An 18,275-nucleotide genomic window follows, 5' to 3' on the forward strand; every position below is an offset into this window, starting at 1 on the left:
TTAATTTTACTACTTCCTCAATTTTAACTCCACAAGTCATCGGGTAAAACCTGGCAGAAACTCGCAACCAAATAAATGATCCTCGAAGAATCGGGGCCCACTTTGTTAAAATCATGTCTCTTTACAGAGCCGATGTCGACAATCGGTTCAAGGACAAGAACGAGGAAGAACTAACTTCCAACCCTCGGTACATGGACGTCATATTCGATTCTCAGGGAGCACTTCGAGGGAATTCAAGCGTCCTGTCCTTGGAGCTCCGAATAAAATCGGTAAAACAACCCGCATTTCCAATTGGGGATTCGGTGACCCGTCGAGAGCCTGAAAATAGATCTCGTTTGCCAGGGAAACAGTTACACTGATATTTGTCTATGTTCTCATTACGCGCTTTGCTTAATTTAATTCAAACGTGTCCTTCTTGAATTTCAAAATCGGATTTAACTCCTCCATTATAGAAACTGCACTATTTTACATTGAAATGAGGGCCAATCCATGAGGAACATTACTGGAAACCAACCTAGAATATACCACTTACCTCTTTGAGTCTATTATAAATAATGTCCCCATGTATAAGATTCAACAAACTTGGGATTTGGTATTGTCAAAGCCCTTGTTACATTTTAGTCAGATGTTACTAGTGGTTCTTCACAGTCAACAGATCTATGGCGCATTGTTCCGGATCAGTGAGCAGAATGAGAAACGGCTGAAAACTTCTTCCCATGAAAATCCCCTGAAGATCAAATCTTCTGTTTATGAGCAATGCGGGCCTGTAAATTCGTCTACACTTGAAAACCCGGCTCAAATAAGAACGACTAATCAATGCCGATGAAATGTACGATTGATCCCTGGAGTTGTAGCGGCATAGAACGTTGCACGGCACCTCAGCCCATCTTGTCACTGCGAACCATCTCTATCCATTCAATTTCCCATAACTCAGGTATCCTTCTATGTTATCTCATTTCGAGTTCTCATGTAAAGGTTTCCTGGGCTCTGATTTCCTGGTTTCAATTAAATTCTGTGTAAATTAATACTTCCATGAATTCCAGTTTTAACTACTGTCCCTAATAATAAACCAATTTTATTTGTCTTAGATATTTGTTTAAGGCAGACTTTCTTATATCAAGTATAAACCTCGTAATTTGTACACCTGTTAGGTCAGTCCTCCGCCTCCTGTATTCCACAGGTACCGGACCGAGAATGGCCAAACTCTCCTCACAACTGAACACGCTCCAGGCTAGTCATTCTAATCTGCATCCTTTCCATTTTCCTCTTGTGATGGCCACAAATTCCCACGAACAGCAAGCGTGGGCTAACTAACTTATTTAGGAAAGTTCCAGAAAGGCATCATACTGAGAACTCAAATTTCCGAATTGTGTTCACTTCGAGGAAAATCGAAGACAGAGGAACTTACACCTTGGGATTTGGAGGACCAACACGAGTATCCACAGCTCCTGCATCATTTGACATTGGAGGATTGGCATGCAGGAAAATGTGCTCAGTAGATATTCGGAGACCGTGCAGCTCAGCGTTGTGATGATGAACCAGACAGCGGCTCCATTCAAACGCTAGAAGAATTTCAACAATTGCTAATCTGCAATTAGCTCTGAAACTTTTATTGCATGTAACGGGAATCGGTACACCAATAGCAAGCATCGTTGCCATTTTAGGCAAAGTGTTTGAGGGGGTGGGTGGGTGTTGGCTCTAGTGACCGGAGACGTCAAAATGTTCCGAGTTCATGTTTAAACTCAACAATCACGTCAGAGTTGAGCACAAAACGATCGAATCGTGAACAGTTCCAGAGAAGTCCTTCTGGAAATATAATCAAATGTGCAATAGAATTTCTCAGCCCAGCAGAACGTAGCAAATCGCTGAATAACCTAGTGCCCAAATGAAATTCTCTTTGCTGCAGGAATCCCAATGAAAACCCAGTTTAATAAAATTATGAGCATTTGATAGCCATTCAGTTTCGTTGTTTAAATTTGCCTCCGTCTACCTTGGCCATGTATTTGTTGCATTTTCGTTTAGGAATTGAGATATTTCTCTGTGCTTCACGGCTGATGTTCAACCTGAAATCTTTTTATTTCAGATATTTCTTTCTTTTTTAATCTTTTTTTATTAAGTTTTCACAATATAGTCAACATAAGAAGAATTAAAATTCTATATGTAAATTCCAATATAAAATGTGACATATTGGAAATAATTCTCCTAACAAAGTAATATTATATTTAAAATCCCAACTAATCTACTAAAACATCATATATATATATTTTTTTAAAACAACAATGGCCTATCCGGATGATCTGTCAAATAGTTTAAAACATCGCTCAGGTCCACATCTACAGGTCACAAAAACGGCAAGAATTCTATTTCATCTGGAAAGGAAGAGTAAATTTCTAGGATAACGCCAGTTTTATAGCCCATGAAAATAATCTATAAATGGTTTCCATGTTCTTCAAATTTAGTAGTTGTAAGAATAAAGAAAAACATGACACAAGAAAGCCATTGAAATAATATCGGAGAATCCGGATCCTTCTAAGTGAAATGGCTCTTCTAGCCAAAGATGTAGAAAAAGTTCTAACTCAATATGCAAACAAACTACATCTGTAATTCCAAAAAGAGCAGTTAAGGGGTTATAGGTTGTAATTGAACAACTGGTATAATTGACAGAGTTTTAAAAATATCTTTCCAAATTTTTTCCAACACTGGACATAACCAAAACAGATGAGTCAATGAAGCCACATCAGCATCGCATCTATCACAAGTAGAGCTCCTATCACGAAAGATACAAATTAGTTTATCTTTAGACATTAAAGTTCTATGAAGGATTTTAAATGGTATTAAAGAATGACGTGGAGAAAGTGAAGAAGTATTAATTAGTCTAGTAATTCTTCTCCACGTTTAGTTGAAATTCCAAATCCCAAGTTTGTTGAATCTTATACATGGGGACTGATCTCAAATTTGATATCAGTGTATAAATATTACCAAATAAACCCTTCTGAAAGAGGTTTAACCAGAACAAAGTGTCAAGTAAATCTGCTTGTTGTAATGTTAGATAATTAGACATTACTGTATTCAGGAAATTTCTAATCTGTAGATGTCTAAAAAAAGCATATATGGCAAATTATATTTGGTAGAAAGTTGTTCAAAAGGCATCAAATAAATCAACAAAATAGATAATTCCTTTGATCTTCCAAATAAGGACCATTTGGTCAAGAGTAGATGGTGGAAAAATAATTAAGATATATAATATTAGCCAAGGCACAAAAAAAATTAGGCAAAAAAAACTTAGAAAATGAAACCAAATAAGTAATGAATATGTAATAATTGGATTGGAAATATACCTACTGATCTTAGGTAGTCCAAAAGGTCGTGCTGGTCCTAAAAAAAAGAAGCTAAGGAAGAATTCTGGACACAATTCCATCCAAATCTACCCAGAGTAGATGATCAAATGTATCAAAGTGACAAATCCAAAAATTCATATAGTGAATATTAACTGCCCAATAGTAAAATCCTAAATTTGCTAAGGCCAGACCATCATCCTTCTTAGGTTTCTGTAAGTGAAGCTTATTCAATTTGGAACCTGACCATTCCAAATATAAGCTGAAATCTTAGAATCAATATTATCAAAATAAGATTTTAGAATAAAAATAGGACAGCTTGAAAAATGTATAGCATTTATGTAATATTGTCAACTTAAAAGCATTAATACGACCAACCAAAGACCAAATAAATTGGGACTATCTAGTAAAAGATTGTTTCACAAAATCTAATAAAGTTAAAAAAAAATCAATTTAAACCAATCTTTAAATTTCCTACTGATTTAGTAAAATACTCTTTAACAATCTTAAATGGCATATTATCATAAATAAGATAATGTGAGTTTATTGGGAATAATTTGCTTTTAGGGAAATTTCATTTATTTCCAGAAAATCTCCCAAAATCCAATCACAGGGATAGAACGAGCAGACTAAAAGATCATTTGCTAATAGAGAGATTTTATGGAGTTCATCTCCTCCTTTACTAATACCTTCAACCTCATTTGAATTACGAAGTCCAATTGCAAGGGGTTCTAACACCAAATGAAAAAGTAAAGGTCTGAGGGGACAGCCTTATCTAGTTCCTCGAAACAATACGAGTGGGAAAGATTATTAGTAATAATTACTGCAGTTGGTTTAAAATAAAGTAACTTGATCCAGAATTAAATCCAAAAACAAAATTGAACCTTTCTAAAATTTCAAACAAGTATCTCCATTCAATTCCATCAAACGCTTTCTCTGCATCTAATGATACCACACATTCTGAAATCTTAGATGAAGCAGAATATTTGATATTCATTAGTCTTCAAACATTAAAATCCAATTTGATCTTTTGCGATAACCTGAGGAAGAATGTTTTCTGATCTATTCGCTAAAATTTTAGAAACAATGAAAGAGTCAACATTCAAAAATGATATAGGTCTATAATTGGACAGTCAGATGAATCTTTAACTTTTTTACCCATTGGGCCTGTTCCTACAATCACCGTGGGTTGTCATTGCCAACAATTCAGAGCCTGCCATCATTGCATTTTAATTTCTTAACTTTTCTGTCTTTCCCAAACATCTTGTCAAATAATTGCTGAATTATTTCACCAGATGAAGGATTTTCGGCCCGAAATGTCGACAGTCTATCACTTTCCATGGATGCTCCACGGCTTGCTGTGTTTCTCTGGCACTTTGTGCATTATACCAGTGGTCCCATGCGGTCAAGAGTTCTGGTCTCCCCTCTTCCCCCTCAAAAGTGTTGGAACCTTATGAGTTGTGCCCTTCTCCTTAACTTCAGACAAACAAAGTTTACACATTATGTGAGTTGGAAGCAAGCAAATAATCGATTCCCCAAAATTCTCTACCTTCATTATTTGGAACCCTCTTTGTGAATGGTTGCCCTTCATTTGTATGACCATGTGATCGGAGAGTAATCCCTCTATTACATGAATATGCCCAAGACATCATCGAGGCATTTGAAAACACAGGAGAGTAGAGATGCTGGACTATGGAACAAAACCAGACCTGCTGGGGGAACTCTGCAGCATTTGTGAAGGAAAAGCACTGATTCAGGATAACGACCCTAAATGGAGACCATCCCCTTCCTCCACAGCTGCCGTTTGGCCCGCTGAGTTCCTCCAGCAGGGTGCTTTTTGTTTACTTTGGCGGTTTTTCACCGCAGGCACCTGCAAGAGATTGCAATGTTGCCAGAAAGCCTACAGCGCCTGCTTCTGTTTACCTCGCTGACAGAGTATCTGTGCAACATTCTGCTGAATCCCCCCCCCCCCACCCCACCAGTTTCCAGATGACACAGGCATGCGCTCCAGGATAGCCTGACTCCAGGGGTTAGAAACAATGAAAGAATCAACATTCAAAAGTGATATAGGTCAATAATTGGACAGTCAGATGAATCTTTAACTTTTTTACCCATTGGGCCAGTTCCTGCAATCACCGAGTCATTGCCAACAATTCAGAGCCTGCCATCATTGCATTTTAATTTCTTAACTTTTCTGTCTTTCCCAAACATCTTGTCAAATAATTGCTGAATTATTTAACCAGATGAAGGTTTTTCGGCACGAAATGTCTTGAGGGGGCTTGAGCTCAGAAAACCCGTGCTCAAGAATGTGCAGATTGCGCCCCTTGTAGAGTCGCACCCGTGTTATACCGGAGTGGCCACAAAGCTCAGAAGGTGGAGGGAGCTGCACTGAAGGACATCTTTATTTCGCTTATTTTGTCACAAGAACGATTTTTGCTTCCTCCCCAAGCCTGCCTTTCACACAGCAGCATGGGCTCGGTCTCATACACCCTGAGTGATTATCTCACGGATTCATCTGAACTTACTGTGCAACCGTTGCCAGCAGGCACTGGTTATCTGTAAATCAAGTTGGGCAGCATCTGTGGAAAGAAAGTTGCAGGGCATACTCTTTTAGTTTTATTTCTCGGTCTCATGCTGGGAACGATGAGACATTTCTTCCGCGAGACGTGTAAAGGAGATGCTTGAAGTCACCGTGACACGGTTGCAAACCTGTGGATTGGATTAAAGTTGGTAGCTTTATCTGAGTTCTGACAGAGGTTTCATGCCACGCAAATACACGTTCTGATGCTAATCACTGAAGAGCTGTTTCTTTTCGACCATGGGAAGTGAAGTCTCCTGCCCTTTTATCTTGTATTGAACGATGGCCACGTTCATGCAACAACACCTCTTATTTGTCCTCTGTCTTACACCTGGTAAAAACATGACAAGGTGCTCCACAGATTCGCTTTCCACACGATGGGGGTGGGATTTACACAAGGATGTTTTGGCTGGGTTCTAACGATGCAAGGGGCAGGATAGAATCACTGAAAGTTTGGCGGGTGGAATCTCGGTCATTCGGCCCGCATCGTGGATCTAGCATTGGTGGCCGTCGGCGGTCACTCTTTGCTGGGGACAGCAAATGGCAGATGGCGAAAACTAGTGTCCAACCCACGCGTCCTCAGAATTTGCAATGACCATCGAGTTGACAGATCATGGGGTCCAGAGCACAATTACAGTCCTCAAATCCAATGGGTCTCTGCTGACCAAGTTGTCCACCTAGTTTAGACCCGCTCGCCCGATTTTGACCCATATCCTGAAAGCCTTTCCCATCCATTTAACTGTCCTTTCAACGTTATAATTGTATACGCCTCTGCCATTCCTCTAGCAGTCTGTTCTATTCATCTCTCCCCTCTGTGTGAAAAAAATGCCCTTCAAGTCCATTTCAAATCTTTCTCCTGGCAACTTAAACCTCCGCCCTCCTGTTTTGGAGTCTCCCACTCTATGGGAAAGTCTATGACAGTTTACCTCAGCGATGCACCTTGCGGTTTGATAAACCTGAATAAGACGACCTGCTGCACCGGAAGAAAATTCCCAACCTCTCCTTGCCGCTCAAGCCCTCCAGCCCTCAGACCATCCTTACGAAAAGAGCATTAGGGAGGAAGGAGAAACGCCGATTTCCCCTTCATTGCTTCTGCTGCCATTTGTCTGAGAGGCTCAAGACAGCATTCTCTCTACTTGGGCATAGAGCGCTAATTCTGTTGCTCTCTCTCTCCGAATGCTATGTAGCCTGCTGGTATTCACAAATCACTTGACATCGTGTAAGAAGCCACACCCAGCCCACTTAACCTCGAAAATCGCTCACCAATCTTGGATTAGTGGGATTGGGTTTGATAAAATATATAGAGTGTATAGGTATGTTTTTGGGAGATAAATTGGGAAAGGTTTGTTAGAGTAGGTCACATACAAAGACTTTAAAGCAGATCTTATTTGAAATACTGGAGCTTCGACAGCTTTTACAGGAGCTTCAAAGAGTGGTCAAGAAATTTCACTAATGGATTGTTGTTTACAAAAGGTAACAGTTGAATCATAATCGTCAAAATGCGAAGAAAGTACTAGACTCCTTCCATATTCAAGTCATGTAACAAAGGACATGTTGAGGGGTTTTCCTTACTTTACAGAGCTTTGTGGCATCTGGAAAACATGCTATGTGTTTTCTGGAAGCGCCATTATTTTTGTCTCTTTCTTGTTCAAACTGGTGGCGTCACACCTTCAAGATGATTCTGCCATTAATGGCCGATGTATGGCCACATATTGTAAGAATATTTTCTGAAGCATGTCAACGCAATTCAGGCATCTAATTATGTATATGTGATCAGAATCTAGATTTCAAAGTAAGATTGAGCAGATTAGGTCTTTATTCCTGGGAGCGTAGAAGGTCGAGGGGGGATTTGATAGAGGTATTTAGGATTATGAGGTGGATAGATAAAGTTGACATGGATAGGCTTTTTCCCTTGAGGGTTGGAGAGATTGAAATGAGAGGTCATGAGTTAAGAGTTAAGGGGAAAAAGTTTAGAAGTAACATGAGGGGGAACTTCTTCACTCAGAGAGTGGTGGCTGTATGGAATGAACTTCTGGGAGAAGTAGTGATGACAGGGTCCATTTTGTCATTTAAAGAAAAATTGTCTAGGTATATGGATGGGAGGGGAATGGAGGGTTATGGGTAGGGTGCAGGTAGGTGTGACTAGAGGAGAGTACTTGCTTCGGTGGAGACTAGAAGGGCCAAGATGGCCTATTTCCGTGCTATTTCCATGTTCTATATATACATATATATATAGGGAATAATGGGGCACTATCATGACCCCACCTGAAGGGAACAATGTGGAAGGGCTACTTCCATTGGGAGAGGTGGTCCCAAATTTATATACAGATTGTACTTTAAAGAGTGAGCCCAAATTGAGGCCTGAAAAGATCAAGGGAGAGGTGGGAGTCAATGAAGAATGTTGATCAGATTTCTATAGGGAAAGTGATCTGTGATGAACACCGGACTAAGAATGGTACAATATAATTTCATTCACCAATTATATTTCACACCACAAAAATTACATAAGGAAAATCAGAGATATCAGAAATGTGCTTCAGGTGAGGGTTAGAAATTGGAACCTTTATACATTCCACATGGACCTGCGTGAAGGTGAGACACATTTGGTTGGAATGATCTTGTATATTAACTAGGATTACGGGTACTGACTTCCCACTGGATCTGGGGCTGTATTTATGGATGTGGGCAGAACATTAACTAAATTCCAAATTAAATTTGTAGATATTCCCCTGTCAGTAACATAAAAATGCATTGCGATCGCGTGGAAGTCTGACTTCCCCTGCTTATTGCTTGATGGAACATGGAGATGCATAACTGTGAGCCCAGAGAGAAAATTACATATAATTTAAGAAATAAATATGATAATTTTGCCAAAATATGGCAACCTTATCTAGAACCTTATCTACAACTACAACTACAGCTCACAGTTCTAAAAAGCTAACAAAATACATAAAGACAACAGCAGGTGAAGAACCTGAAAGAGTGGAAGGTGATTAGAGAGACCGGTGGGACATTGAATTTCTCTTTTTCTTTTAACCATTTTTCTTTTTGTTACTTTAATTGTTTTCATTGTTATTTAATTTTCAAAGTTCCAGAGTGGAGGGAAGGAAATTACATCGTGTTTGGATCTGAGAAGTGAATTATACTAAAAGAAAGTGTAAATATGTTAAAAAGGTTGTTTTTTTTTTCAGATGTGATACCATGTTTGTTTTGTAAAATTGAAAAATAAAATTTACAGAAGTAACTGACCATTAACTCTATACTCAGCCTTTAGGCTTGACCTTCCAGAAATGCATCACCTCACACTTACAGGTATCTGGATTGAACTGCATCTGACTCTTCTTCACTCAACCCTGTATCCTATCTATATGCTGTTGTTACCACAAACCTCAACACTATCCTCAACTCCTCCAACCTTCATATCATCTGTAAATTTACTGACTCGTACTTTCACTTCTTCAGCTCAGGGTCCAGAGAGCAGGGTCCAGAACAGGTTCTTGCAGAAGTCCATTCATCACTGACCTCCAGGCAGAACAATTTCCACTCACTACTACATTTTGCTTTCTATGTGCAAGCCAATTCTGAATCCACAAAGTCCTCTCTTGGGGGACCTTGTCAAATGCCTCACTAAAATCTATATAGTCTATACCTACTGCCCTGCCTTCATTAATTTCTTTTATTTTAACTCTCAAAAAAACTCAATCAGTATAGTGAGGCACAACCTTCTGCTCATAAAGCCACGCTGACTATCCTGTAGACTAAATCTCTCCAACTGCTCATAAATTCTATCCTTAAGAATCCTCTCCAATAGTTTTCACACCACTGGTGGTAAGGTTGAGGGTGAGATCCCTGACAATAAACAATCCAACCAAGTCCTCAACGGTGGAACAGGCAGATGGTTACTTCAAACTCAACTGTTGTGAAGACAGACAAAAACTGCAACAAATCTATCAGCTCAAATTGTCGTGGAATCCACACCATGGAACTAATTGGTTGATTATGAAGTATCTTATGCTTCTTGGGGTGCAACATCAAGTAGACGTTAAACAAATACACACACAGGGATCTTCACTTGGTGGGCTACTTTCCAAGATTGGACTCATAACCCACTTGAGAGCCCCTAGGAAGGAAGACTATCATCATATAACCATTTACAGCACAGAAACAGGCCAATTTGGCCCCACTAGTCCATGCCAAACATCTTCTCCCACCTCATCCCACTGACCCGTATTTGGCCCATAACTCTCCATGAGCTTTTCCCATTCATATACCTATCCAAACTTACCTTGAATATTAACATCGATCTCGCTTCTACTGCCATTGCTGGAAGATCATTCCATACCCCCACCACCCTCTGCATGGAGAAATTCCCCCTTTTACTCTCAATCCATGCCCTCTTGTTTGAATCTCCCTCCCCCCCCCCCCTCAGTGGAAAATGCCTGCCCACAATGACTCTATCTTTCCCCCTTATCCTCAACCTTTTACGCTCCAGGGAATAAAGTCCTAGCCTTGCTGAACCATTCCCTGTAACTCAAACCATGTCAACATTCTCATAAATCTGCTCTGCCCTCTCTCTATATTGTTTATATCCTTCCTGTAATTTGGTGACCAAAACTGCACACAATATTCCAAATTTGGCCTCATCAATACCTTATACAATTTCAACATTACATCCCAACTCCTGTGTTCTATATTCTGATTTATGAAAGCCAACGTACTAAATGCCTTCTTCACCACCCTATCCACATGTGATTCAACTTTCAGAGAATTATGTACTGAGTCTTAAATCCCTTTGTTCCACTGCTCTTCTCAGTACTCTCATCCTTGACCTCGAGGGTCACGACGATGAGCATCTAATTCACATGACCCTTGCTGTTTCCTGCTTCCTAGATCCATTTATGCTTCCTTCTTCCTCTTAACCAGCTGCCTCGCCAGTTTTGTCAACCACTGTTCCATTTCCCTACCATCTTTTTACTGTCTCAGTGGCACAAATCTATCCAGAACCCCTGGACAAGTGGCCCCTAAATACCTTGAAAATGTCTTGTTCAGTTCTTCATCTGGACTTGTGATACTAAAACCCGTCAAAATGGAATGGAATGTAAACAATTAATGTTTGGACAATGTGAAAGAGACCAGGTGAATATGCAAATGTAGGCTTGAGTTTAATATTAATAATAGGCAATTCATGGCCAGAGGCAGGTTGGACAATGGCGATCTTTGTCAGTGTTTGGGCACTTCCCAATTTAATTCTTCTCATCTTGCACTTCCTGCCTTGTTTGCCAATTTAGATTGGAGTTGACCTTGAAAATGAACACTAAGTAATGAAGTGAACCAACAGCAAAGTAATACAGACATTGGCGAGATGCTGGTGGATATCTGAGGTAATGTGAGGTACATAATAACAAACCAAACTGACTGTTTCAGTCCAAACAGGACATTCTGTATTGCGATAATGATTCAGCAAGGTTATCCCCCAAAAAGAAAAGAAACCGGCTGTATTAATGTGCAACATTTAAAATCCAAGTTGTTGACATTGTTTCAGTATTGCAGAACGCTCCTTTGTTAATTGTTTCTGGCAAGTCAGTGGAAACTTTGGAAGAATTTAACATGATCCATTGATCAGCAATAACTAAATCCCAGGAACGTTCGTAAACTGTGGCCAAAATAGTGAAGAAAATGTGGAAGATTCTTCAACAGTGCCAAGCAAATCATTTAGGAGGAAAATATGGTCAAGTTAGTTTTTTAAAGAACATGGGATTAAAATCAATCATAGAAACTCTCAGAAAAATTGGTTATTTTATATTTTAAAAAGAACCAAAAGATTTCCCCTCAGTCTTTGACTCTCCAAGGAATAAAGTCTTATCCTCTTCAACCTTTTCCTATAACGCTGATCTTTGTCCCAGGAGCATCCTTGGAAATCATCTCCACATATTTTTCAATCATATTGATATCTTTTGTGTAGATAGTTGACCAGAACTGCACACCATACTCCAAATTTACACTCACCAATGGTATACTTCACCATGACATCTCTACTCAATATTTACGAAGGCCAACCTGCCAAAAGCTTTCTTTTCAACACAATCTACTTTTGCTGTCATTTACAAAGAATGGTGTATCTGTATTAACTACAGGAAAAACGTAAATGCTTTGGAGAATGTGGAGAGAAGAATTACCAGGACATTCCCTGGATTGCAGAGCATGTCATCTGAAGCAAGGCATTTTTTCTGCAGCATTGAAGGATGACGACCTACATATGAGAGGCTTAGATAGGTGGACAGCTAGCACCTATTACCTGGGGTGACAATAGCAAATACCAGAGGGCATCTATACGAGATGAAGGGAGGAAGGATGGGGGGGGGGGGTAATGTTTTCTAACAGAGAGCGGTGGGTGCTTGGAATCCATTGAGGGCGGTGGTGGGGGAGGCTGGTATAATAGGGATATTTCAAAGGCTCTGAGACAGGCAGATGGATGTAAGAAAAATAGAGGGTTATGGGTGTGAGGTGGGGAAAATTTTGGATTCGGTTTACAGGGATTGGCACAACATCGTGGGCTGAAAGGCCTGTACTGTGCTGTAATGTTTTATGTTTTATGTAATTCAAGATCCTTATGCTCTGCCACACTCCGCAGTTACCTCAGGTTTACTGCACAAGTCCTGCCTTGGTTCGGCCTCCCAAGGTTCAACACCTCACACTTTCCTACATTAAATTCCTTCTGGATTTTTTGGCCTATTTTCCCAGGTGGTCCAAATTCCTCTGATTTTTTAAAATTCCAAAATACATATTTCTTATCCAGGTGTAGGAGGTTCAATAAAATTAGATTTTACTCCATTTGTTCCTGGGTGCATCCCCCATGGAGGCCACGCACAATTTCAAGATAATCTGCTCAATTGCGAATAACATGGAATTGTGGTGGCACGCCATTAGACAGGTGAACCAGCCCCGCATGTCACGCACGTGGTGGGGCAGCCGGCCAAAATGGCGCTGCCAGGGGTTTCTCCCCGACCTTGGCACCAGGCTCAGAAGCCCGCGCTCTGCGGCCCACGTGACACCCCGGCGACATCAGGGCCCCGGCGCGGTTCTCAGCCAGGTCCAGGCTTGGAGCATAAGACCAGCCAGGCACACCTCAATAAATGAGTTTTTGCTCACTGAACTCAACCCTTTGGCCATGAGATCATTCAGCAACCAGAGTAGCTGCTGCTATAGAATTGCAATTTTCCTTTGTCCTTGTGTTAGTTTTCTTTCATTTCGCTTATATTTTTTTGGGGTGTTAAAGCTGCCAAGGTCAACGTGTACCCCACCCCCACCCCCACCCCACCCCCCACCCCCACCCCCCCCCCCCCCCGCTTCCAAATGTGTGTATTATCCATTCTCGAGTTTACCTGTGTCAAAATGCTCCTGGTTCCTTGGTTGCTGGAGCTCGAGGCTTAACCCTTGACTCGTTTTTGCTGTGTTCCAGCAGATCTCTCAATCTTAATACAAACTGGCGTTAGTTTGGAAGGCGAGTTTCTCACCCACGAGCATGTTGCAATCCAATGGTAAAGATGTTTTCACCCAATGTGCAATGAAGCCCACGGACACTTCATGTTAGCCAACCTTGGAATGGCTACCAATGAAGCATTTCCAACGCAACGCACTGCAAGAGGTCGGTGATGTCCCCAAATTATTACAATGTTCCAAGTATTACAGTTGTCCCAACCAAGCGTTCGGCGGAATTAGCGGTCTTTGGTTAACAGGGTCGAGCAGGAAGAAGCCACTCCGTCGTCCGTTCAATGATTTATCAACCAGAGACCTGAAGATTCATGAACAGCAGATCTCTCAATGAAGAGGCGAGGCGTGGCGACAGGACTCGGTTCAACCGGCCCATTCATTACTTGGGTGAGTGTTGTGTGACACAGCTCAAGTGCAAGGGGAAAGTGCACGTTAAATGGCAGGATTTACGATGTGCAGAGGGATTGGGAATCCAAGTCCATGGTTCCTTGAAAGTGGCCACGGAAGTAGATGGGATGGCGACGAAGGCGTCTGGTTTGCTTGGCTTCATGAGACAGGGCACTGCGGATAATAAGGTCACAGCTATTGAACGCTTCGGTTGGAAGACTATTGTGTGAAATTCTGGTCGCTTCGTTGCAGGAAGGGCGTGGGGGTGGGGGGGGGGGGTTGGAAAGGGCACAGAATGATTTAGCAGGATATTTGCTTGGATTAAAAGGCATGAGCTTCAAAGAGAGGTTGGATTTTTTCTCAATCCTGTGAGGCTGAGGGAGGCGTCGTTGGCATTGATCAAATTATGGGAGGCGTTGTTGGAGTAGACGGTCAGGATCGTCCTCCAGGGCAAACGTGTTACCTGAGGGAATGCATTTAAAATGGGGGGGGGGGAGTTAAAGGAGATGTGCGGGGCGAGCGGTGGGTGCCTCGAACAGGGTAGTGGTGGAAGCAGATACAAGAAAGGCGCAGGTAGATTCAGGGAATGGAGGATATTTGCCAGATGCAAGCAGCAGAGTTTTAGATCAGGTTGGGCACAGACATCGGGGCCTGAGGCCGTTCCTCCGCCGTACCGTATTCTATCTCACAAACGTTCATCACTGGTGACGAACTCGCAACCTGCGCTGAACTGCTGCGGTTTTATGGAGGCCAGATCACCTGCATCCCTGGTTGACAGAGGACGCTCACGATGGCGCTTGTGTCACACACCACTGGGCAAGTTGGAAATCGATGCCTCGAGTAGCGCGATTTTTTCCAAACCAGGATCAAGTCGGGAATGTTTTGAAATGTTATTTTAAATTTATTTACTACACTGTAGAAGCCGATCCCTGCATTGAACCCGGTGCAGCCCAATTACACACAATTAACCTACCGAGCTGATAGATCTGATAAGTTCAATATGAGACGAATTCCACCCATTAGGAACTCTCTCTCTCTCTCTCGATTCAAATGCTTCTCGCGGCGTCCAACGATTACGGGAAACCTGCAGACGTTGTGGTGATAGTGCAATGTCCAAAGTGCTGGAGAAACTCAGCAGGTCAATGGGAAGTCAAGAGCGGTCAACGTGTCGGGCCGAAGTCCAGACCGTGTCGGGTTGGAATGATCTGGAGTCTCTTTAATTTACATGCAACTTTCATTTTGCAGAGTCGAGTGTAGCTGAAGATGCTGAATGTCCCAACGCAATGACCAGCCAGATCATTTCCCCGACCCTTTTATCTCCTCCCCACTGATGGCAGCTTCTGTTAACAAGCAGCAAGTCAACGATGCAGATTCACCTGCCCTTGCAAATACGCCAAAGGTTGCACTGGGGGAGTCAGTCGACAGAAATGGTCGCGGGGAGTTGGTGATAAAGGAACGGGGCTCAGCGATTCAGCGGCAGGATCGGGAAGCGACCCCGCATTTCGCTGAACATGCAAGGGCTCCGAGGTCGGAGCCACCGCCTTCCGCGGAATATCTGTGCCACGTCGAAGCCGCGGAGGCCACTCTCTTGCGCGTCGCCGAGAAGATGGGTGAATGGGAGGAGAAAATTGCCTGCATCTCGAATATATTACAGCAAGTTTGCTGCCACTTGAAGCCCACAGAGACCAACGAGATATCCGAACACACCGGGGACAACATCTGAAGACGTGCAGTTCCTCAACCAGTCTCGACACTACAGACATCCTTTTTTTTTTTATTTTTCAAACCATAAACCACATTGACCATGATACATACATTTTCCTTTTCAAATATATACAGTGCCATTTTCTCCCCCCTCCCTCCTCCCATCCCACCCTCCCTACCTCCCCCCCCCCATCCATTTAAAGTACAAAATCTAAGATACATTAAACCAGACAAACAATGTTGTCATTCAATAAAAATAAACAAGAAATTCCACTGAGTCAATTCTTTTCATTTCCTTCTCCTTTCGTTAATTTAGGTGGTGAATGTCCCCGGTAGGACAGACATCCTTGAGAGGGGGGTAGCAATACTTGCATGTTAATCCTTTGGACTCCGTGTCCCGCTTTTCAGGAACTACCAACAAGTGTTCCCGTTTTCGGGGATTGGTTCTGTACCCAACCTTCGAACTATGGACCCAGTCCGGAGTACATATTATGAACGGTTAAAATGGCCTGAGTTCAAAGGGTTAAGGAACTTTGATAACTTACACTACAAGTACTTCATACAGTGGAATCATAAGTAAAATAATGTCCAGAGGACCCCACAACCCAGAAGCAACAGACATGCACCACGACAAAGGGTTACTTAAACAAACGTTGCTTTTAATGATCTTTGAACGTGAAAATAGAATCAAACTTTATCTTATCTCCATTGACTCACTTAAACCACTCATTTAACCCCCTTCTAATTCTAAGCGCACTTGTGTGTAATGTGTCTTGTCAGTTCAGCAAAGTTCTTTGGTTCACAGTCCAATCTCACTGTTTGCAGGCAATTCTTGTACTGTGCACAGAAGTTAACATTAATAAAATTCACCAGGCTTTGGTGCTTAACAGGTAATGGTTACCTCTCAGAAGGGTTCTTGTTGGTTTTTAGAGAGTTTTCTTGTTCCAGGACATCCACAACTGATTCCTTTTTAGTCAGCCGTTCCAGTGTCTGACTGATGAAACTTGTCCCCTTCAGGGTTCTCCAGATGATAACCTCTTTCTTTCAGGTCACCAGTGAGTTCCTTTCTGCTTCTTCAAATCCAAGGAAAACACCAGACAGCCGGTCCTCTCCTTTGACCAGGCCGTCTTCAAAAACTTTCCAGTTTGTCCCTCTGGATCTGATGTCTGTGACTCTCCTCTCTCTCTCTCTCTCTCTCTCTCTCTCTCTCTCTCTCTCTCTCTCACTCCAACTCTGAGAGCAAAGTCTCTTTTTTCTCTGCTCTCTACCTGCAAAGATCACATGACCCTCCAGACAGCAAGTTCTGGTTTCCAGAAAAATTTGCCTCTGCATGTTCTTACATTTGTTGCCTTTTGCAAACAACAGTCCATCATAAGTCTCTGAGCACTCTTGCAAAAGCTCCTGCAAAAAAAATCTGTGTTTAAAGTGTTTATGTGTGGCCTGCTCTAACAAAACTTTCCCAATTTATCTCCCAAACACCAATATATACTCTGTCACATAAGGCACAAAATTGGAGCTTTCATTTATGGTGGAAATAAATGGGATGCTGTTTTATCCAAAGGGCAAAACATTCTTTGGGTCCCAGAACTATTTTGACGTGTGGAACAAATCAATTCTTGTAGAGTGAGTTCTGTGTATTTCTATCCAGCCTGGGCATAAATGACTACAGAGAAGAAGGTTAAATGAAGTTGAAGTGTGTGAGAACCACAACTGTATGGAATGACAGGAGTGTTCGAGGCGGTGGCCAGTGGTTCTCAACCTTTTACTTTAAGTAATCCCTATGGCATCGGTGCTCTGTGATTAGTAAGGGATTGGTTAAGGTGGTATGTGGGTTGAAAGAAAAAGGTTGAGAACCACTGTTTTAAATCAATAATAAAGCAGAGAGACATTCCTCATCATTGTTTAAATCAAAGCATCATTGGGATATCCATGAGATCCGTTGTCCAATGAGACAGAATTGAGTTGACGTGGCTATTCCAGTCAATCACCACTCTGCGTACCTGATCTCACAGAGGAACTCAAAGAATAATAGCTTTTAGGTACAATTAAAACTAAATTGGATAGTAGAAAAGTCCTGCACTGTATTTGTCAGTAGTCTTGGAAAGAAGTGCTGAGACCTTTATAATGTGGCCTCTTTCTCTTTGGAGCCTATTAATTCCTCTTCTCAATGGAAGAGATAACTTCGGCAACTCAAATGACATGCATACTGTGAGAACCTTTTAATCCTGGCATTCTGCATTTCGGAACCGCTCCAGTATATATATTAATCAATTTGCTGCCTTAAGGAAGTAAATTTATAAGACAATTTGCTCTGTCAAATTCACAATAGGATTGGTTTCCTGAAACATATATCTGTAAATATTTTTCTCTTTCATTATTTAAATGCTATAGGAAGGGAAGGTAACAGCTGAAGATGAATTCTCTGTTGCAATTGTCAAATTTAAATCAGCGGTATCTCAGATTCATGCTGGAAAGTCCAACTCAAGACAGTTAATCTTTGCTATTGTTAATTTCAAAAGTGCCTGTTGGGTTGAAACAAGTAAGAATTCGGATGTGCCTGTACAGTGAACGCGTGTGTACACATTGCCTAAACTTCCATCTCTTGCTGTTCTTCTACCTGTATTTCAATTGGTCGGCAGGGGGCGCTGGGATCTCTACAAACGGAGAAATGTTCAGTACGGCTGGCCGTTCGGCCCTCCATGTCCATGCTGACCATGATGCCCTATGGGAAGGGCAGTACTGAGGAAACATCCACTGTGGGGGGGGGCAGTATTGAGGGG

The 18,275-nt window shown here is 41.8% G+C and overlaps 1 protein-coding gene across 10 annotated transcripts in view; it reads right to left on the minus strand.

The window, feature by feature from the left end:
• LOC138742762 (scavenger receptor cysteine-rich domain-containing protein DMBT1-like) overlaps positions 1–16,655 on the minus strand; it is a 43,452-nt gene extending 26,797 nt beyond the window's left edge. For 3 of the 10 annotated variants that reach the window (XM_069897627.1, XM_069897621.1, XM_069897626.1), the window contains exons 1-2: positions 5,861–6,712; positions 3,343–3,375 (exon numbers count right to left, since the gene is read on the minus strand). In XM_069897627.1, coding sequence (XP_069753728.1) covers positions 3,343–3,375; positions 5,861–5,939 — 112 coding nt within the window. In that variant the 5' untranslated portion in view covers positions 5,940–6,712. Of the gene's footprint in view, positions 1–1,408; positions 1,571–3,342; positions 3,376–5,860; positions 6,713–6,839; positions 7,075–13,295; positions 13,966–14,764; positions 15,502–16,396 lie in introns of those variants that run through there. The other 7 variants (XM_069897622.1, XM_069897617.1, XM_069897618.1 and 4 more) reach the window with 7 other exon arrangements.
• Positions 16,656–18,275: the final 1,620 nt, after the last annotated feature.

Source organism: Narcine bancroftii, chromosome 9 (genome assembly GCF_036971445.1).
Source record: "Narcine bancroftii isolate sNarBan1 chromosome 9, sNarBan1.hap1, whole genome shotgun sequence".
In the NCBI taxonomy this organism is placed as follows: Eukaryota; Metazoa; Chordata; class Chondrichthyes; order Torpediniformes; family Narcinidae; genus Narcine; species Narcine bancroftii.